The following is a 22,285-nucleotide window of genomic DNA, read 5'->3' as shown; positions in this document are numbered from 1 at the left end:
TGACTTAGTTTTTTGAGATCCTGCTAAAGGCATACGTTCTTTAACCTTGGAAATGTTCTCCAATCACTACACCCAGATTTCAGACCTGATCAGTGGTTACTAGCTGAAGCAGTGTAATAACTCTTGATCACTCATCTATTGGTCCAAAAAGTATTACTTTAGTTTTGTTTTTATTCATTTCAATAAAATTTTGGCACATCCTTGCATTAATTTCTTCTAAGCATTTACCCAGTGCCAAGATGTCTCCTGTGTGCAGTCTGCATAGTTATGGTAACTTTTGTTGTTGTTATAATCTGAGCTAGGGGGAGCATGTAGATGTTGATTAGGAGGGACCCTAAGATGGACCCTTGGGAAACTCTGCATGTCATTTTTGTGGTCACTGATGTGAAAGTTAGAAGCCCCTAAAAAGTTCTGGTGCAACCAATTACCTTCAGTAAAATGAAGTCCCCCATGTGTAATACAAGTATCATGTGATCTGTGAGTATAAACACACCTTTTCTGAAAGGCCTCAGACAATACCACTAAACAAGAGGCATCACATTGTGAAGACCAAGGAGCTCTCCAAACAAGTCAGGGACCAAGTTGTTAAGAAGTACAAGTCAGGGTGTGGTTAAAAAAAATCTTTGACGTTCTCCCAAAGCCCCATCAAGTCCCTCATCTTCAAATGGAAGATGGTACATGGTACCACACCTACCTGCCAAGAGAGGGCCGACCACCAGAACTCACAGACTGGTCAAGGAGGGCATTGATCAGCCAGCACAGAGACCAGGGGTAACCCTGAAGGAGCTGCAGAGCTCCACAGCAAATACTAGTCCATGTCAAGGAAAGATGGAAGGTGCTAAATACAGGGATACTCCTGAACAGAACCTGTGTCAGTCTGCCTGTGATGTGAGAGTGGCATGGAGGTTCACTCTCCAGGAGGACAATGACCCAAAGCACACTCCTGAAACAACACTCGAGTGGTTTAAGGGGAAACATTAAAATGTGTGGGGGGGATGGTCTAGTCAAAGTCCAGACCTCAATCCAATCGATAATCTAGGGTTAGACTTGAAGGCCGCTGCTCACAACCAAAAACCATCGAACATAAAGAAGCTGGAGCAGTTTAGCCTTGAATTATGGACAAAAAGAGGCCAGATGTTGTGAGTTCAAAGCCACTTGCTGCTGTAGCTGCAGCAAAAGGTGGCTCTACAAAGTACTGTCTTTGGGGGGGGGGACAGTTATGCACACTGAAGTTTTCTGTTATTTTGTCCTTTTTCTTCAAAGTTGTTCTGTAAATGTAATGGCACAAACTCTCCAACAATCCATTTTAATTCCAGGTTGCGAGACAACAAAACATGAGAAATGGCAAGGGAAGTGAATACTTTTACAGGGCACTATATACGTCACTAGGAATGTATTGTAAGAAATGCTTAGGGTTAAACAAACAAAAAGGTACATGTACAAATTACTTTGGTTAAATTACAACTTGTTTAACCTCAATTTAATGATCAGGTAAATTAATTTATTTCAGTTTTCTGCTCTGATTAAGAAAGAAATATCAAATGCAAAGTGAGTGAAAGGCTTGTTATGCAACTTTAAAAAAAACCCGCTGCCAAGTAGAAATGTTTTCAATTGACTGAAATGTTATACAAGAACTTGTTTTTTGCTACAAAAGGTTTGACAATCAGATTTTAGCTGACAAAAATCCGCAGAGAAAGCAAGTGCTCTGTCGCTGCTGTGGACTCAACATTTCAGGAAAACGGTTGATGCAAACAGTCGAAACATTAACTTGAAGAGGGTCCTTTCATTTCCAGTTTTCACAGAGAAAGTGAATTAGTGTTTGTGTGTTTGTGAGCCGGACTGGGAGGGAAGTTGATAGAAAACTGTGGCGGAGCAAATAAACTCTGCAGGAAAGTACACACGAGCACTTTGATGTATAGGACTTACATTATTCTTATCTAAAGTTTTTATTGATTTTTTTCCCCCTGTTTGTGATACAATCAATGTCCACACAGACTATTTTTCATATATTTTGATCATTTTAAACTCCATTTGTGTACTTATGACATATGCAAAAGCAAACTATATTGATTTCTTTTCAAATATTGGGATTAATGTGGACAGGGCCTGAATAATGCATGTGATGGAGAAACTGTGGAGATAAATCTATTTTAAAATCAATAAAACTTGAAACATTTTTCAAATTTGTTGTGCGTTATGTTGTTTCTCTTTGAGATAATTATTCGCTGGTATAATTTTAACCAGCTTATACAACCTAAAATGTGAACAGTGTAAAAACAGTGGGAGACAGACATTGACTGTGAGCAGTTGTTTAGCTTTTTGCAGGAATGAGAGGAAGCTGTGCAGCAGAACTTGAGACGACTGGATTTTCCATCTCTGATTGAGATGCACATTTAAATGCATTTAAGCAGAAAGGATATGCATGAAATCTATGCTTTAAAACTTTTTCATTGACCATTTGCCTAAAGGCAGACGTTCTGCTGCACTTGCTGGGACTAAATTACCGTTTTAAAAGAGTACCATTCAGCTCACTGACTTTCATTGGGGTGAATCTTGTATTTCATCAAACAAAACACATCATACTGTTTAACGTACTTGTCCGCCTGCCCTCACACACATGAACTTGATTATATCCCATTGTTAATCCATAGGGTTTAATACAATGCTGAGCCATCGTTTGTTGTTTCAGCGGCTTCAGCTCTTCTAGGAAGGCTTTTATAAGGTTAACGCTCTTCCAAATGTGTATTTGTGAAGTCAGACACTGATGTTGGACCAGAAGGTCTGGTTTCCCGTCTATGCAGTAATTCATCCCATTGGTGGTCTGTAGGGTTCAGACCAGAGTTCTGTGCAGGCCGGTCAAGATCTTTGTGGACCCTGCGGTTTGGCACTGGCATGCAGCCATGTTGCGACAACAAGGAGCCACCTTTAAACTATTCCCACAAAATTAAGAACAGCTCCATGCCGTAATCCTCCATGAAGCAAACTTTCCACTTGACACATTTCTAGCGGTCAATTCTGCAGAAAGTCGGTGACCTCTGCGCGCTCGGTGCTCAACATCTGAGCCTGCTCTGTGGTTTTTACGTGGCCCTCACTTTGTGACGGAGTTGCTGTCTTTCGAGATCGCTACCACACAGCTGGGAAATATTTAGCAGTGTGCAAGCCTCCTGACTGAAAAAAACACGGACATAGGTGGCAGTCCACAATGACACCACACTGGCATGGACAGAGCTTCATGTGTGGATTCTCTCACAGTCCATAAACATGCATATTAGGTTAAAGGGTCATTATAAATGAATAGGCTTGAGATGTTGCCTGTGTTGCCCCCGTGGCTTGTCCACGATGCACCCCAATCTTTCGCCCCTTCACTTCTGGGGATAGGCACCAGGTCCTGCCTAGACCTGGCAAGCATAAAGGTGTCACGGCAAATGAACGGACAGTTTACTGAGGAAAATACCTAGAATAGTGTTGGCTTTTTTTTTTTCCCCAGCCAAAACTGAAACTGTTACCTAACCTAGTCATTAGATCTATCATGTGACAGAAGAGGAAACCCTATTAAGCTCACAGCTGTGTTTTTGGAGTGGGCAGGTGACATTGCTGAGTGACAAATGCGTATCTGCTTATGATGGGGGTGTGGGCGTGTGAAGTCACTGAAAGGTTACATACTGTCGCCAGCCTCCAAAGAAAACACTTCTGTTGGATTCTTTGTATCTTCAGATCAGTGTCTCAGCTGCACTGATTAGATCAAGTTAAATAATCCTGAAAATATATGCATTTTCTTTTCTTGAGATTTATTTAACACGGATTAGACACATTACTATGGATAATCCTCTTTTCAGTGATGAAACGATTTAAGACTTCATGCTTCAAATCTAGTTTCAGATTAATCTTGCAGATAAGAAGAACAAACTTCCTGATGTTCAGGAACAAGAATAACTTTAGCTCATATTTGACTATTTGACTATAAACAGAATCTCACTTAATATTTTTTTTTTTAAATTGCCAGATAAACTAGTAAATATGAGAAGTGTCGTTTGTAAATGATTATCTAAAGTGTTTCTAAAAGATTCAATTTACTTACACAGGAGGGAAAGCAGAGAAATAAATATCCTCATGTAAACAGTTACATACAATTATAAGTTGTTTTATTTTTTTCAAATGAGAGATCCAGTTCGTGCAAACAGGAAGGCGTGTCCCACATCAGTCGACACTCTCCATCCCGCCAGAGGCAGCTTTGTCATTGAAACCTCACTGGTTGAGCTCGTTTTCTGTAACGTTTACTTTGTCAGATAAAAGATTTATGATTTATTTGCCTCCAAGGAAACGAAACGTCAATGAAAAAATAATTGTTGCATAACAAGAAGATTCCTGCCTGCTCACATGACAGTTTGAGTGATCGATTAGTTAAACTTAAGTCCTTTGTCATCATCCAGTTATACGGGCATGTCTGGTTTTCATTCGGGATTAGGATGGCACAACGTCCAATAGTTGGAGATACTTCTAAAGCGTATAATTAATAATTAATAATTAATAATAATTAGAACTTTAATGATCTCACAATGGAGAGATTCACTTCTGCGCTTAACACATCCCCTTTGGAAGCAGTGGGCTGTTGAGTAGATTTAAACATATAAGGAGAATTAAACTGAGGCTATTATACTGCAATGCAGGTGGCTGACTTTGTGCTGACCTCATGCAAACCAAAGAGGTCATCGCAGGTTTCACAAATCTCATCAGGGACCAACGTACTGCTCTACACCAACAGGGATCTTCAGGTTCCTGTGTATCCACATCTTGACCATCAATTAAAAAAGGCCAATCAGTGAGTGCACCACCTGAGAGCACGTAGGAGAAACTGCCTAGAACAAAAGCTGTTGGTGTATTTTTGCAAGCGTACCTTTAAGCTTGCAAATGGGGAGTGTGCTCATGAACTGCATCACTGCCTGGGACCAGACAGGAAGGTCAGAGAGTCAGAAACAGGGAAATCTCCAGCTCATGCAGCACATCATTTTATTTGACCCAGTACCCTCTTTCAGGGGCTGCAGATCCATAACAGCCAGCCTGCACTCACATACAGCATCTCTCTGAATAAAAGCAGTAACAAAGAACACCACTTTATAGGGAGTTCTACCTCCTTCCATCTGGCCGTTGTTTCAGGATGCCTAAGATTAGATCAAGGTGTGCCAGGGTTTCTTTTATTCATACTGCCACTGCTGAGCTTAATCTCCTTGGCTAGGATTGCACAACCCAGACTAGTCACCCTCCCAGGCCTTTGCACTTTGAAGCTTTTTGCTGTTGATGTTATTCTTGGCGCACTACGCACTTTAATGCATGATGTCAATGCCTTTAGTTTACCAGGTGCTAAGATGTTACAGCAGCATCGGAGAGATAATTTGTGTTCGTCATCATTGCATTTCTCCTGAAATTTGTGATTGTGTTGTGATTGTGCTCAGGGAGTGACAGTGGAGCTTATGTACGATTGTGTCTTTTTGTGTTTATGATTCCTGCTGCAAATCAAATTTCCCTCTCAGAATATTAATAAAACTGAACTGAGACTCTTTAGTCTATGGATTTCAATAAGCTGGTCTTGTCGTTGTTCCATTATCTGTGGTTGTGATGTTTTTGTTATCTGTCTTCAAGACCCTAAATGTGTCTGTGTGTGTGTGTACAGTGTCTTGCAAATGTATTCACTTGTATTCATATATTTATTTTTTTTGTTGCTATTTTGGTCACTTTCCGAGCTGCAATTTTTTTAAAATCTTAATCATGTGGATCTGCACAAACCAGTTACCTTCAAAAGTCACATAATTAGTGATATAAAGTCAACAAAAATGTCACATGATCTTCCCAAAGAGGCCACAACCCCACATTCTCTCTCTCTCTCTCTCTCTCTCTCTCTTTCTCTCTCTCTCTCTCTCTCTCTCATTCATATATATATATATATATATATATATATATATATATATATATATATATATATATATATATATATATATATATATATATATATATATGCTGATAATCTTAAAACACCATCCAAAAACGTGGTTTGGATGCTCAAAAACCTGCCAACGATGCTAAAGTAAAACTATTTTTTGCTCATTAGGCAAGTTTTTCACATGGTGTCTGATTGCTTTAGGTCACAATTATTTTCCCCTTAATGAATAAAATCAGTTGAAAGACGCATTTGATTTATCTTTGTCTACTTCTTCAAATGATCCTAATGATCTGAAACAACTAAATGTGAAAAAAAAGACAGAAGACATGTAGGTTATAAATTAGTTCTGTTGAGGATTAGCTGAAATATTTCAATAAACTAGGTTCCAAAATGAATAAATATATTCAGAGCGACCACACAAAGAAAAGTTATTTGAACCACGGGGTGGATAAAATGACCTGCTGTAGAAACCCCCTACCTTATGATCCATCTGTGTTTTTATTGCCACATTCAGCAGTGGAAAAAAAGCACAGAATATTGTCTTCAATTTAAAAAAATAATACACACACATTAGAGCAACAACAAAAAAGAATGGCTGTGATGTTGCTTTTGTGAACCAGAATGAACGCTGCTCCTGGTCGCAGGCTTTCTGTCACCTGCGCGTCTACCTGAGGCATGTGATGCTGAGGTACACCTGCAGACAGGTTTCTCTACGCCTGCCGTCGCACGAGGCGTCGTGTGAGGAACAAATATGCTGTCTGTCAAAGAGCCCTCCTCGCATCTTAATGAAAGTTATCAGAGAAGCAAATCACCTGCAGGAGCGTACGGCAGATTTCCGTCACTGAGAAGTAGCCGACCGGTCGGCTGACGCTCCCATATCTCTGTGGCATCTGTCTTTGTGCTGTTTCTGTACCTGCAGAGCTCAAAGAAATTCCTCCAAGGTTAGTCACGCTCTGAAGCTGTTAGGGACTCGTCAGATCAAAGTGTGGCCAACAGTGTAAAAAAGACAATTACACATGAAGGGAGCTTCTAGTCCATGCAGTCTCCTAATGATTGATTGCATTTAGATTACAACTCTATGATCAGTGATATGCAATTGCTCTGTCTAGAGAAAGTAGTTATTAAAGGCGTTTCTTTTACTTTTTGAACAGCAAGATGTGCATTAATGTTTTTCTGACATGCCAAGTCAATAAGCACACACTTCCTTTTTCTTTTTAAACATTAATTTAGCCCTAATATATTGTTCCAGTACTGATTTGTGTACTGCATAATGAGCCACTTACAGTGATATTTGGGAGAATGCTAAACAAAATGGAAAACCTTTATAGGTTTAATTAGTGTAAATAGCTGAAGTGCCTGATGTTTGTTTTACTTACCTAAAGTCTGACAGCAGCTCATTGTATCTTTGTTACAATCGTTCCACCGCGGTGTACCACACCATGTGACTGCAGCATAATTCGGATTCCTCCCTCTGATTAGATCTGAAACCACCATACTGCTCCTCTGTCACATGTTCCATCTCTTTGGGGCGACATATTATCATTTCTTAGTGTTTCTGACTCATTTTACAACCAGCTGCTTCTACCAATTGTCGCTCAATTTCCTCCCTTTTCTGCACAGAATGTACACAACGTCGTCATTCTGTCTGCAGCTGCAATTCTCTATCACTCTACGGGATATTATTCTGAATTTGCTCTCATACACACTACTGAAACGCTCATACACACGCTACTGAGCGCTCGTATACATCCTACTGAAATACTCTCACACACACAACAGGAACGCTCTCACACAAATTACTGAAATGTTTTCAATTTATTTCAGTAGAAACAGAAGGACATGTGGCAAAAAAAGAGCACATTTTACGTATGTTGCTTATGTTGCTTTTTAAGCTTCCTCAGTAGGAGAAAGATTAAAGGCACATAGCCACGTTACTTGACTTTTTATTTATACGTCGTTAGCTCACTCTGGTTGCATACAAATCTTTCACGAAAGATTGTCACGTCCGGCTGACGTATTAGTTGCTATTTTAGTGTTTTATGCTTTGTTTTTGCTCAATTTGTTGGTAAATGAAGCCTTTCATGTTTACTTACAATATTAACGGAAGTACGTACTGCTAATGCGCAGCAGGGGATAAAACAAGGAAGCGGCTAACGGCTATTAGCATCTCCCAGAGAAACAATGAAGAATGGTCCAAGGACCAGTGAAAAAAATTCCCTGTGGGAAAAGATGGGAATGTCGCTGGGAGTACAGTATGGCCGTTGGTGTTCACTGAAGCGGACGCCTAACCTGCCGAGGCTCAGATGTGACCGCAGAGTTGATTGATAAAAGTAAATGTTCTAATATGAGGCTCTTAAAGTTGCTGTAGATGGGTGTTGTTGATTAATAACGGTTGGTCTTCGATCACGCCGAGCTGCCGCTTTGCAGAGGGTCAAGCTAAACTATGATAGTCTGATAAACATCTGTTTATATTTGTTAATCTCGCCCAGGAGGAAATTATTTTTCAGCTCAAAAGGGACTGTCAAAACACTCAGGAGTGTGTGTGAGAGCGTTTCAGGAGTGATTCTGTAGGGTTATTATCAGCAGTCGGTGTGTTCTCTGCTACCGTCAACTGTGAATAACTCAAGTTTAGAAAAATTAATGCTTTTCCATCAGTTGTTTTAGGTATTTTTTTTAGGGTGCATTCACACCAGCTCTGTTTAGCCCGCTTTAATTGGACTCTGGTTCGTTTCCTCAGAAAGTTCGGTTCATTTGGGGAGGTGTGAATGTGTAACCAAACTCTGATGCGGACCGAAAAAGGAGCTAGGTCACTGCTCGGTAGAACTAAACTCGACCGCTACGCATAAAAATCGACATTCCTACTGGGTGACCAAATACTTTTAAATGAATGTGATGCATCTGCCCAATCGAATGGGTCGAAGCAAAGGCGCCTGAACAACAGAGCAACCGGAGCAGCTGCTCCCCATTTATTATTGACCCAAACTAAATCTGATTACTCCCCACAGTCTAACCAATTTACAAAGTCTTGTTAATTCTCATTAAGTTTTTATTACTTGCGAAAAAAACCTGTTAGACATTTTTATTTATTTACTTATTTATTTTTTACATTTTAGCCCCATCCTGCTTCACCGCTTACTTGGTTTACTCTATTTAGTTAGCTGGGTTAATGCAATGGACAAAAAAAGTAAAATGGACAGATTCTCAATCAGCTTTTCAAGTGTTGTAACATCTCTCTCACTCACTCTAAAGCTGATAAAATACAGTAGAAAACTTGTCACAGCTGTCCATGTGTAAGCTGCATGTGACTCAAACCTGTGGCCAATCTGTAACATCAACATGCAAACCCATGCAGGTGTTGTGCCTCATGACTTGTTCAAACAGCAAGCAAGGGAGTTTGAACCACGTCTAGTTGGTAACTCTTTATTCGTTATTTAAGCACAGAGCCGAGGTAACAAAAAAAATAATAATCTCAAGGCTCAAACTCTGCATTTCCAACACAAAATGATGCTGTTCTTAACCTTTACCCACTGATCCTCAGGGGTATCTTAATTGTTTTCTGCCGCAGTTTCATGACTTGGTGAGATTGGTGGTTTAAATGAGTGATGAACTTTAGGAATCTGATTATTTATTAATTCATTTATTTATTTTTGAAATGAAATGATACACGTTTTTTTTATATTTTCTTAACAGTCACTCACAAGTTTTGGCATGTTGAAGATAATGTGCTAAAGGTCAAACTGAGCTTCATATTGGGGAAGAATGGGGGTTTCAGTGACTTCATGGTGTCGTTGCTGCCAGACGGCCTGGTCTGAGTATTTTGAAAATACCGCTGTTTTCACATTGGGTTGCACTCCTGTCAGCCTAGCTCACCTAAGCTGGAAAAACTATTTCTGGTCTCGACATCGGCTGCAACGTTACATCGTAGGGTTGGAAATTGCTGTAAACGATGTGAAATATCCATTCTGTCTTGGACCGATGGCTCAGAATTAGTGTCAACCAAGAATGGTTTAAACACTGAGGCATTTTTGGTGATTGTTGCTGACCCTTTAGAGCCACAGGGTTCCCATCTTCTGATGGTTTATCCCAGCAGGATAAATCGTGATATCACAAAGCTTGTTTAATATAAATGAGTTCTCAGTCCTTTATTGACCTCCACAGTCACCAGATCGCCAGCATATAGAGCACCTACGGGATGTGATAGTTTCTATGTTTGTTTCCTATTATCTATAACACACTCTGTTCAGTTTTAAGTCCTAGTTTTAATCTTAGGCCAACAACATCTGGTTGGATACCAAACCTGTATTATCCTCTGAGGAGGTACAGGTTTCATTTATGAGAACAATATCAAATCAAACAATTGTTTGTTCTTACAATTAAGCTTTAAAACAAGCAGTTATCAGGAGATGAACAAAACTAAACATAACTGATGGTAGGCGTTTTAAAATGCTCAGGATTAATTGTATTTTTACATGTATTTATTGTTGCAATTGATGTTGCTTGCTTTGTTGTATTCATGTATTTATTTGTGTCTGACACAAGAAACCTTGAACCTTATTTCCCTATTCTTGCTTTCCTATCCCTACTACCTTTTCTGCTTGTTTAAAAAAAATATGTAATGTTTACTTACGGCAGCTTTTCTCACTGTATTAAAGCCTGGCTATTTTCCACTGTTTTAAATAATATTTTAGACATAAATGGACATGAAATACCCCTTTAACACCAAAAGGCCATAAACACGACAAACTTTGATATCTTTTTACAACCGAACACAAACTGAAGATAATGTTGTGGCATGGTTCAAGGAGTTTCAGCATTTTCTTTTCTGACCAATCAAGCTACAAAACAAAACGGTGAATAATTATGAAAAGTGTAAGTTATTTTACTGCACAGATTTCCTGGGATGTTCAAACTTTGCTTAGTCTGACATTTTGTTTATTTACATCAAAACGGCATGAAAACAAAAGCATTAAAGCAAATAATTTATTGCATCACCCGGGCGTTTGCGTGGTGCTGTACAACAACAAGGTGTCTTTTTGCTCGAGGGCTTGTTAGCTTCCCAGGATAGATGTGACTTTGTGTCTGAAACAACATTCCTCCTCCCTTTCATGGCACTCTGTTCCCTAACTGAGAACTCTCTGTGTCTGCAGCTTAAAAGTACATATTTGTCATCACCCAGTAGGAGTAAAATCCTCCTTACTAGGGTCTCTTTCCTTGTCATGTAACGACCAATGACCTTGTCAGTTTTATCAAAGTTAGTTTCATTTTTTACTTGTTCTTATTAGCTAATGGAACACTAAACACCATTGTCAAAGGAGAAAAAATGCAATGAAAAATGAAAAAATAAGGTCCCGATGATCAATGATCTTCAGAAAATGAAAAAATATGCTGTGCTGTGAGAAGGTATTTCCCCCTTACATAATTGTTCTGTAATTGTATTTAAATGCTTTAAACAAATTTTAACGTCAGACAGACGTATCCCGAGTAAACACAGTTTGTTAAATCAAACGTTAACAAATTGTTTGACAAAGCTGTGTTAAATTTTTACCAGCCGAGCCTGACTGTTGCGAGACCTGTCAAATTAGCGGCTCAGTCCACGCAAAAACAGGCAACATTTCTTTGTTTTTCTGAGTTTTTTTCTGCTCTTCATCATCATTTGGTGTAGCTCTCGTAGAAAAGAGAGAAGGTGGAATCAGCTTTTAATCAGAAGCTGTGCCGATGTCAAAGCGTTACAAAAGACATGTAGTCCTCACCTAGGGTCGGCTCACAGTATGTGGTCGGTAAGTCAAATATTCCCACATATTTGACTTGCCTTCAGACTTTACGCACACAAAACAACAATAAACCGAGGTTTACTTCTCATAAAGCTGCTGAGTAGGAACAAGGAGCAGGCATTAGGTGGGGAGGTTCGGGGTCTGTATAAATAAGCAAAGTGACCAAGGAGATCAGGGCAGCTAAGAGAAGCTAAAAAAAAAAAACAGCTTCTCATCTAAGAACCCAGCAGCAATTTGGAAATGGTTGAAAAAGATCACGAACTACAGGAGCCCATCTCGCCAGCCTGAGGAGAATCCTCGTCTGGCAGATGACCTTAAAAAATGTTACTGCAGGTTTGAAAAGCAGCCGATCACACCTCCCACCAACTAGTCCGCATTTTAGGCAAGGCAAATTTATTTATATAGCACAATTCAGTACAAAGACAATGCAAAGTGCTTTACATGATTAAAATATAGCAAAAATAAAACAGAGTAGAAGCAAGTAGGAATAAAATGTAGATAGAAAATAGAACATGGAAGAAAAAAAACTAGTGGTGTTTCAGTTAACTAGAACAGTCGAAGGCAATCCTAAACAAATGTGTTTTTAATCTCGATTTAAAGGAACTCAGGCTTTCCGCACTTTTACAGTTTTCTGGAAGTTTGTTCCAGATAAATGGAGCATATGAACTAAAGGCTGCTTCTCCTTGTTTAGTTCGTGTTCTAGGTATGCAGAGTAGGCTGGAGCCAGAAGAACTTAGTGGTCTGGATGGTTGATACACTGATAACAAGTCTGTGATGTATTTAGGTGCTAAGCCATTCAAGGATTTATAGACTAACAGAAGTATTTTAAAGTCTATTCTCTGAGATACAGGGAGCCAGTGTAAGGACTTTAGAACTGGGGTTATGTGCTCTACTTTCTTAGTCTTAGTGAGGACGCGGGCAGCAGCGTTCTGGATCAGCTGCAGCTGTCTGACCCACTTTTTAGGCAGACCTGTGAAAACACCGTTGCAGTAATCAATTCTACTAAATATAAATGCATGGATTAGTTTTTCTAGATCCTTCTGGATCATTAGTCCTTTAATCCTGGAAATGTTCCTCAGGTGATAGAAAGCAGACCTTGTAACTTTTTGAAGGTTCAGGTCTGAGTCCATCACTACACCCAGATTTCGGGCCTGATCAGTGGTTTTTAGCTGAAGCGACTGAAGCTGTATGCTAACTTTTGATCTCTGCTCTATTGGTCCAAAAATTATTAATTCAGTTTTGTTTTTATTCAATTGAAGAAAGTTTTGGCACATCCAGACATTGATTTCTTCTAGGCATTTACTCAGTGCCTGAACTATTTTAAACTTTAGAACTGGGGTGATGTGCTCTACTTTCTTAGTCTTTTACTCCCCATGCACCACCCACCCTCCTCTCCTCAGACCACCTACCTGGATTTGAGCATCAGAAGACCAGGAAAGCTCCAGGACCTGACGATGTCTCCTCTGATGCCTGACCGACTGACCCTTCACTCAGATCTTCAAGTCTCTGAAGCTGCATGAGATTAAATGACCACAGGCCTGTAGCCCTGCCGTCTGCATCATGACATCTTTTCAGTGACTGGAGTTGAAGCATCTGAAAGACATCACAGAGGCTCTGCTGGACCTTCTGCAGTTTGCTTACAGGGCAAACAGGTCGTTGGATGATGCTGCCACCTCCATCACCAAGGGCCGTATGTCAGGATCCTGCTAGTGGACCTGAGCTCGGGCTTCGACAACATCAGCCCAGACGTCCTCCACCAGAAGTTGCCCCAGCTCACAGTGCTGGCCTCCACTTGTCAGTGGATCACCAGCTTCCTACCTGAGTGCCAGCTGCAGCAGGTAAGGATGAGGAGCATCTTCTCATTCACAAGAACCACCAGCACCCCATGGGGGAGAGTTTTCACCTCACTCCTCTTGTTTCTGTACACAAATAACCTCAGCAGACGTGCCTGCAGACAATAGGTCGATTGGTTGGTCCACTGGTGTGGTCAGAACCGCCTGGAGCTTAACCTGCTCAAGTTAGTGGACATCAGGACCTGAGCTGGTCCTCACATGAAGACACTTGTTGGAGTATGGCCCAGCTAGGACGGTACTTCCTCCTGCAACTCAAGAAGTACAACCTTCCACGGAAGATGTATTTTAGGGTTAAAAAGAGTGACTTTTTCATGATACTTTAATTTCAACCTGTCTGGCAAGATGAAGCAGACTATGAACCAGTAAATAAACAACCCACCATGCTCAAACTAAAGGATTTTATGAACATTTGACAAACTAGTCTGCAAAGGGTTTGAAGCCATTTTAACACCTGCAGTCAAACCTGATGGTGAAAGTGATCGACAGGGACTGCTTTACTGGTTCAGGATCTGGACGACTTGCTATAACCGATGGATGGATGAATTCTGCTCTGCAGAGGAAAATCCTGAAGGAGAAAGTCTGGCCATCAGTTTGTGAACTTAAAGTCAAACCCACTGGGGATAAAGATTCAAGTAAACACCAGAAACTCTGCCTCTGAATGGCTGGAGAAGATTTTGCTGTGGTCTAGCAAAATCTGGACCTGAATGTGATGCTGTGGCATTACCTTAAACAGACCTCTCCTACTTAAAAACCCTCCGATGGGGATGAATAGAAACAATTCTGCAGAAGATTATGGGATATATTTTCCAAATTCTTTTGCTAGCTATCACAAACCCTTGATGCCAGTCTTTGTTACTGTAATCAAAAATGACAACGCAACATGGCGTCTTCCATTTGGCCACCAATGTATTTATAAACTACTCATTATAAGCTATGACAGCACTTTCATTTTTCATATGATTGTTATTAGACTTTGACAGATTATGTATTTATGAAAGTAATACTTGATTTTTGCTAATAAAAAGCCATATTACTCAGACATTGTCCCTTTTAGGTTAGGGTAATTACTTTTTTCTAACAGGTTAGGTTGGAAAATCATCATTCCAAAACATCTGATGCTAAAGTCTGTATGGGGGGGATTATTTGTTCATCTTCCTTACAAATCTGGATTAATTCAGCATTTATTGCATAATTTGTTTAAAGCTAAGATGAATTTAATCACTTTGAAATACATTCTGTGTCTAGTATGTCTTTCAGCTTAGAAACATGCTTCTTTTTAGAAATCAAATTCAAACACAGCACAGTGTGTGGACTCCAAAACAAGCCCAAGACTATTAACTCTGTCCCAGAACTCTGCATTTGTGCAAATAATGAAACCTGCTTTCTTTATTTCTCAAATGGCTTTCTTTACCAATCATAACTCTTCAGAGCATCCTGTGAACCTATCGCAGCGGGATCTCTGAAGAGGTGGTGTTACATAAATGTGAGATCATTATGTCTAAACGGGAAGGCAGATATCAAGAGGAATGTTCTAGGTGTCAATCAAGAAGCCATACCTGAAATATGATGAAATCTTAAACTACAATTTATCTTTGCTTCTGATCACCTGTGAGATATGAAGCTAACAAAACGTTTTTAAATGAGGTGATCATGTGAGTCTGTGCGTAGACAAGAATGTTCCCGCACTTCTGCACCGGGACGGACGCAGTCATAATCACTTTAAGTGACAGGTTAAACAAGTAAAATAGGAATATAATGAAAACGAAATGTTATTTTGTTATTTTCAGCACGGCACGTTTTTGACATGTTTGTTTTACACCGTCTAAATCTAAAATAAAAAATGGTTTAAACTGAGATTTCAGGTAAAAGCAAAAGAATCTTCTTGATCTGTTTCAGCTTTTGTGTATTGAGGGAATTTAATTTTTGATTTTTAACATACTTACACCCTTTTTTGAAGTATTTCTCTCTCTTCCAATGCTTAACTGTATTTTTTATACACCAGTTAAATGTTTCCAGTGTGAATTTCTGCAACTCATACCAGAATCAACCCAGAAGTATGGGTTGATTCTGAATGATGAGTGGGTAATATAATTGTTTTAATTATATAATGCATTGTCCATCCATCCATCCATCCATCCATCCATCCATCCATCCATCCATCCATCCATCCATCCATCCATCCATCCATCCATCCATCCATCCATCCATCCATCCATCCATCCATCCATCCATCCATCCATCCATCCATCCATCCATCCATCCATCCATCCATCCATCCATCCATCCATCCATCCATCCATCAATCAGTCCGTCTGTCCGTCCATCACGTGACGAATCATCCATCAGCTTTATGTCATTCCAGGGGAGAGCAATACACAAGTAATTTAGAGTCTGATAAATCCCATTCAAGATCAGAAGACAAGTCTTCTGATTGTTTTTCCTTGAATAATTTCTGTTGGCGGTTTTCTGATGGATCCTTCAGAGTTTTCTTCAACAGAGAAAGAAGATCTTGAGGTTGCAGTTTTCTACCAGATAAAGAATCTCCTCTTATTATAACCCATCTCTCTCCTTTTTGTTACTGCAGAACAGCAAACTGCAGTAACGCACCAACAAATACATCCAAACTGGTAAATGTAAGCAGCAGTATTCCCTAAGTGGCTGATATTCTGCACCCAGTCGGTCCTCTGGGTTGTTTTCTCTAATGTCAGCAATCAGCCAACAAAGTTCAAGCACCGCAACGTACAAAGCCCCAGTCCATAGGAGAGGCTATTACTGTATATTTCTAATTGCACAGCTTTTTGAGGGCTAAATTATGCAATATATTTTTTATTGTTTTTTTATTCATTTTTACATTTGTTTTGCATTTTGCTTATTGAAATAATTTACATTTTCCTGTGCAGTGTGTTTACTTTAATATCCAATGCTGCAGCAAAGATGTACCCTGCCTCAGGTCCAATAACTGCAGCAAGGAGAAGCTATTGTAGACGACGAATGGAGTTATTACCATTATGATTAATATTGATTTATAAGCTTATGTATAAACTTCTGTAATTTTTACATTAAAAAACTGTAAAAAAATCCCATTTCATGTCAGAAATAGGTTTATTTTGCCCTAACTTTTCACAGTCCTTTAAACTTTTGAATACTACTTCTGTATAAGTTACTTCTGTCAAAGACGTATACGTCTGAGGAACAGCTGTCTTACCTGAGATCAGTTTAACGTATTTTCTAAAACCTGAGGCTCTAAATCTCTTTCCAAAGAGCAAACAGTGGAGACATTTTAGCTGCTAAATATCAACAGTGCAACACTTTTAAACATGTTTGGAGAAACGGCATAAAACCAGGACAGGGAAACATTTTCCATTTTAATAACCCACATAATTTCATTCACCCGTCCTGTCTGTGCGGTGGTGTGAGTCCACTTCCTGCAGCCTATTTCTAGAAGTGATCTTACCAGTCTGAAGCCATCATGTGAGGAGTGGTTCGGCGCTCAGCAGGTACGATGAGTTCACGCCTTGCTTCTGAGCCGTGGAGAAGATCACGCCCAAAAACCGCAAGACCGTTTATAAAAAAGATGACACACCACTGCAAGCCACAGACGGGGCACTGGCTGAGGACTGATAGGAGCACCACCAGGAGAAGGTCGGCACCACCACTACCATCATCATCATGGGGAACTGTTGCGAGCGTCTGGGCCCACAGAAGAACACCTACGTGCGTGTGAGCCTGCCGGCCGTCTGCTTCGTCTGGCAGATTGCGATGATCATCCTGTTTGGGGTTTTTATCCGCTATGACAAGGAATCGGACGCACATTGGGCAGAGTACAAAAAGGAGAACAACCTCACGGACAAGGACAATGACTTCTACTTCCGATACCCAAGTAAGTGTGATGGAGTGCCTAAAAAAAAAAAAAAAAAAAAAAGATTTTAATGCAGATGTGATGCATGCTTGGGCAATGGGATGTCAGCCTGAATGAAATATGTGCTTTCTCAGTTACCAGGTTTCTCACACAGGGAGGTTTTAGGCACTTAACAGCTCATTTAATTTAAATTTTTTGCTTTAAGTGTCCGACATCATAAAACGAAGGAAAACATGAAAGAACGAGAGATTGCAATAGCACCTGGAAGGTTACATAAAGGAATCATATTTAGTTAAAGATCATCTGTTCTTTTTAATGATATCTAAAAATATAGCCCACTTGTTATCATCTGGCAGCCTGGCAGTGACTGAACAAAAACACCTTCTACAATACTGAACTTTGTCTTCTAACCGTTGTTCTTAAATAATATTATTGCACATACAGAAATATAGTAAATTAAACTTCCAGAGGTAACAGAATCATACTTTTCTAACCATGTGGATAGTAACTGCATCTGTACAGACACTTTATCTGTTGAGAAACAGATGCTCTGCGTCTAAAATACTTAAGCTGAATACTTTTCTTCAGCCCGTTCGATAACAAGCCTGGCTCTTGTTTGTATGCCTGCAGGCTTCCAGGACGTCCATGTCATGATCTTTGTTGGATTTGGTTTCCTCATGACCTTCCTGAAACGCTACAGCTACGGTGGCGTGGGCTTCAACTTCCTCATCGCCTCCTTCGGCCTGCAGTGGGCTCTTCTTATGCAGGGCTGGTTCCACTCCCTCGATCTGACCACCGGGAAAATCTCCATCGGGGTTGAGAGGTAAGCACTTTTTTACTGTGGCTGCGTTGTGTAACTCATAAAGTGAAACCACATTCTTTAACCTCTTAGATAATTTACTCGTTGAAAGACATATTTCCAGTCGAGCTTGAACTCTCCTCATCCCAAACAGCCTCATCAACGCAGATTTCTGCTGCGCTGGCTCTCTGATCGCCTTCGGTGCCCTGCTGGGTAAAGTAAGCCCCGTCCAGCTCATGGTCGTCACCTTGTTTGGAGTCACCCTGTTTGCTGTGGAGGAATACATCATCCTTGACCTCCTCCACGTGAGTCTGATCAACTGAGGAAACCAGATTTTAGTCACTTCAGGTTTTTCTTTCTTTGCACTTGTTTACATGTTTCTGACTCCCACAGTGCAGAGATGCCGGTGGATCCATGGTCATCCACTGCTTTGGAGGGTATTATGGACTGGCCATCTCCTGGGTGCTCTACCGACCAAACTTACACCAAAGTAAACGCCTCCACGGGTCCATCTACCACTCAGACCTGTTTGCAATGATTGGTAAGTAAAGCTTTTAAGACTTAAAATGCGGACCTCCTCTCTGGCCGGTTTTAGATCGATCCTTGATGTAAAATAAATATTCTTGATTACAGGTACACTGTTCCTGTGGATGTTCTGGCCCAGTTTCAACTCAGCTATCACAGACCACGGCGACGGCCAGCACAGAGCGGTCATAAACACCTACATCGCCCTCGCCTCCTCCGTTCTCACGGCTTTCGCCATCTCCAGCATGTCTCAGAAAAGAGGAAAAGTGGATATGGTATATTTGCATAGGCAGAATCTCATAAAAATTCAATAATCAGGCACATTTATCATGTTTATTGTGAATAATCGCGCTCTCTCTCACCCATTAATCAACAGGTGCACATCCAGAATGCCACTCTGGCAGGTGCTGTGGCGATGGGAACGGCAGCAGAGTTTATGATCACTCCTTACGGCTCTCTCATCGTCGGCTTCTGCATGGGCATCATCTCCACATTTGGCTACCTGTTTGTCACAGTAAGACCGCATTCTTTTACTGCGTGATCTGCAGATGGAGAGATAAAAAAGCAAAAGAATGAGTTTCGAACAGGAAGCTATTATTATGCTAGGCTGGAGGAAAGTACCAGGGTATTGGGATGAGTTTATTTTAGGCACAATTACAGGGTGTGTAGCAAGTGCATGGCAACAAACAACATACTGTTAGTGTTTCACATATAATTTAATCTAATATCATACAAATAAAGCTAATAAAGCAGAAACAACCTCAGCAGAGATTCAGGAAGTACGTCTGAAAGCAAAGCACTGACTTTAATTTTGTTTGCAGCCCTTTTTGGAGAAAACTCTCAAGCTTCAGGACACGTGTGGTATTCACAATCTGCATGCAGTCCCAGGGATGCTTGGTGGCTTCATAGGCGCCATCGTTGCTGCAACAGCTACTGAGGAAGTCTACAGTAAAGAAGGGTGAGTCACACAAACACATTCATAATTCAGACCTGAAACAGCTCTGAGCAGACATTTTTAGCGATAACGTTGGCAGTTCTCTCATAAATGGCGTGCCGTGTCGCCCCTCCCATGTCTCCTTGTTGTTTTCTCAAATGCAGCAATAATTTCACTGATTACAAACTTTTCAAAAAGCTGTAATGCGTGTAGAAAAAAATGTTTGTCCTGTTAAATTATATTATATGCTGAGGTTTCCACGCTTGACCCAGTATAAAGGGCTCCTAATGCCAAAGTTTTTTTCCACTAATTGAACAAACATTAAAACCATTTAGAGACCCTTTAATTTATCGACAAATGAGAATCTAGGTTTAGATGCTAAGTTAGCGAGCATGTGGGGATTTATGGCCATATTTCCCTTTTAGTGCACAACACAGGGGTGGCATCCAGTCCTTATTGCCAGGTTATGCAAACGGGAAATAGAAAACATGCTTGGAGTACAAGTAAAATCACCGCCCATCCAAATGTGCTACACCTTGACACAGTGGCACCGTGGGCAAGTGAGCCATTTTGATCAAATTAGTTACCAGTTTTAGTGTAGTCAGCCAAATGCGTAGCACAGCTAAATTTATTTACATAAATGCTCTAGACAGAGAGCGATACTGGCTCAGTGTGCCTACCGATAAAGTAAAAAACATACCCTGGCATTTTGCTTCTGGATTAAGCGCACTTAGTATAACAACTGATGTAAAAGTGCATTAACACTGCAAAGTCATCCATGAAAATCTAACATATGTACTTTTTTTTGTTTAGGCTGATAAACACATTTGATAAGGAGGGCAAGTATGCAGACAGAGATATGGGAACGCAGGGAGGCTTTCAAGCTGCTGGAACATGTGTGTCGATTGCATTCGGGCTTATTGGAGGAGCCATTGTTGGTGAGTTTTAAATGTGTGATTCTGTTTGCTTCAGTGCTTATTTTGTGTAACGGTTTGTATTTTTTTAAACACATTTTCCGACTGCACTGCTTGTTAGATATTAAACAGTCTTGAGTATAACATTAAAATCTGAGTCAAACTGATTGTATTTCTGACATTCTGACAAACAAACAAAAAAACATAATCAAATGCACATTGTGCTAATCCATCTGCTCCGTTGTTATCAAAGGGTGTCTGAAGTATTTATTATTCTTCTTCTTTATTTTTAAGGGTTCATCCTGAAGTTCCCTATCTGGGGTGACCCTGCTGATGACCACTGCTTCGACGATGAGGCTTACTGGGAGGTGAGATCATCTTTTCCACCGCTAGATGGTGCTGTTTCACTTTAAATGATGTCTCTAAACACAACGTAATTATTTGGCAGCTGCCTGAGGAAGAAGAGGAGACCCTTCCTCCTGTTTTGGAGTACAACAACCACATGATTCACAAAGGCCAGGACATGTAAGATATTCACCCTTTCAGATGATTTTCCCTCTCCAGCCCTGAACCTCTAGCTAACTGACTATCTTGTTTTCTCTGACAGAACCGAGTCCAGCTTCTCTGTGGACCAGAGTTAGAGGCAACCTGTTGGCCGCCCAACATCAAGTATAGCTTTGAATTTGATGCAGCTTCTCAGCAACACTGATTCATGAAGGTTTTCTCTTTGTCAGTCTTTCTTCTGACAAGTGACAGGATTTGATTATTGGAAAGAAAAATATTTAATAGTTTTTTTTTTTAGATCTAAAATAATTTAAATCAGATTGAATTATCTTTTCATTTAGTAACAACTGTCATACATTAGTGTTGTGACCACGGCTCCTAATTCAGCCTGTATGATGTGAAGTTGGACGTGTTTATGTTCTATAAGCTGATTTTTGTCAACTGTTTTTAAATTTGTTCCTTTCTAATGTAAGTCCTGCTCTATAGTTCCTTATTTAATGCCATTTAGCTTGTTAATTTCAGTCGATGACAACTGGTTTCAGTCGAAAAATCTGTAAAAATATGTTTTTTTGTTAAATGAAGGCACACAGAAGGTGATCAGGATTGAAACGTGTTTGTGCTGTTAAATATGGCAGGCTTGAATGATGTATCTATGTGCATAATTGTCCACAGTTGTCACTTTCCATTTGTTTGCAACATAGCTAATTCTTACAGAGTAACTATGACACAATTCCCTGCAGTTTTGTTGCTGCAATGTTGAATGTTAACTCGAGTAGCCAAAGAAGGTGCATCATCAGGAAAACTCACATTTCCTAACATCTCTAGCAAAGGTGTGAATAACTGGCTCTCACAAACAGGACTGTACTGAGATAAAAAAAAAAAACATGTATGAAAAAAAACACATGACTAAATTCTGACAGATAACATTTAAACCCAGGCACGTTGAGCCTGTTTTAGAAAGTTGATGGGACAGTAACGGTTAAACAGTCTTGTGTATTCAAATGGAAAATAAAAAGTTCACTCATCAGTCTCCCAGGTGAGCTAAAACCCTAATAACCAATACACCTCAGTTGCAGATAAAATAATATGCTAAACATGTTTTCATGCACTCTACAGCTACCGTTTCAGAAGTTTTGTCTCCTGTTTACATTTTTTTGTTTCAGGGGTAAAAAAAAAAATGTATTTACCTGG

At 40.1% G+C, this 22,285-nt stretch overlaps 1 protein-coding gene across 1 annotated transcript; it reads left to right on the top strand.

Annotated features, from left to right (window-relative positions):
- The first annotated feature begins 17,146 nt into the window (after nt 1-17,146).
- LOC105918418 (ammonium transporter Rh type C 2) lies at nt 17,147-21,977 on the top strand. The gene is made up of 11 exons (XM_012853498.3): nt 17,147-17,439; nt 18,049-18,241; nt 18,372-18,522; nt 18,611-18,758; nt 18,851-19,017; nt 19,119-19,256; nt 19,564-19,700; nt 20,490-20,614; nt 20,885-20,958; nt 21,039-21,115; nt 21,198-21,977. Exons 1-11 carry the CDS (start codon nt 17,229-17,231, stop codon nt 21,229-21,231), a joined length of 1,455 nt encoding a protein of 484 aa, XP_012708952.2. The 5' UTR covers nt 17,147-17,228; the 3' UTR covers nt 21,232-21,977.
- Nucleotides 21,978-22,285: the final 308 nt, after the last annotated feature.

This window comes from Fundulus heteroclitus, chromosome 4 (assembly GCF_011125445.2).
Source record: "Fundulus heteroclitus isolate FHET01 chromosome 4, MU-UCD_Fhet_4.1, whole genome shotgun sequence".
NCBI classification, from domain to species: Eukaryota; Metazoa; Chordata; class Actinopteri; order Cyprinodontiformes; family Fundulidae; genus Fundulus; species Fundulus heteroclitus.
The sequence above is the reverse complement of the archived record's forward strand: the minus strand, read 5'-3'. Positions and strand labels throughout refer to the sequence as shown.

Excerpts from the sequence above, each read along its gene's own strand:
- LOC105918418 (XM_012853498.3), top strand. The coding sequence starts at position 17,229 with ATGGGGAACTGTTGCGAGCGTCTGGGCCCACAGAAGAACACCTACGTG. Across the intron at positions 17,440-18,048 it reads CTTCTACTTCCGATACCCAA|GCTTCCAGGACGTCCATGTC; the intron begins GTAAGTGTGATG and ends GTATGCCTGCAG. Across the intron at positions 19,018-19,118 it reads AAAGAGGAAAAGTGGATATG|GTGCACATCCAGAATGCCAC; the intron begins GTATATTTGCAT and ends ATTAATCAACAG.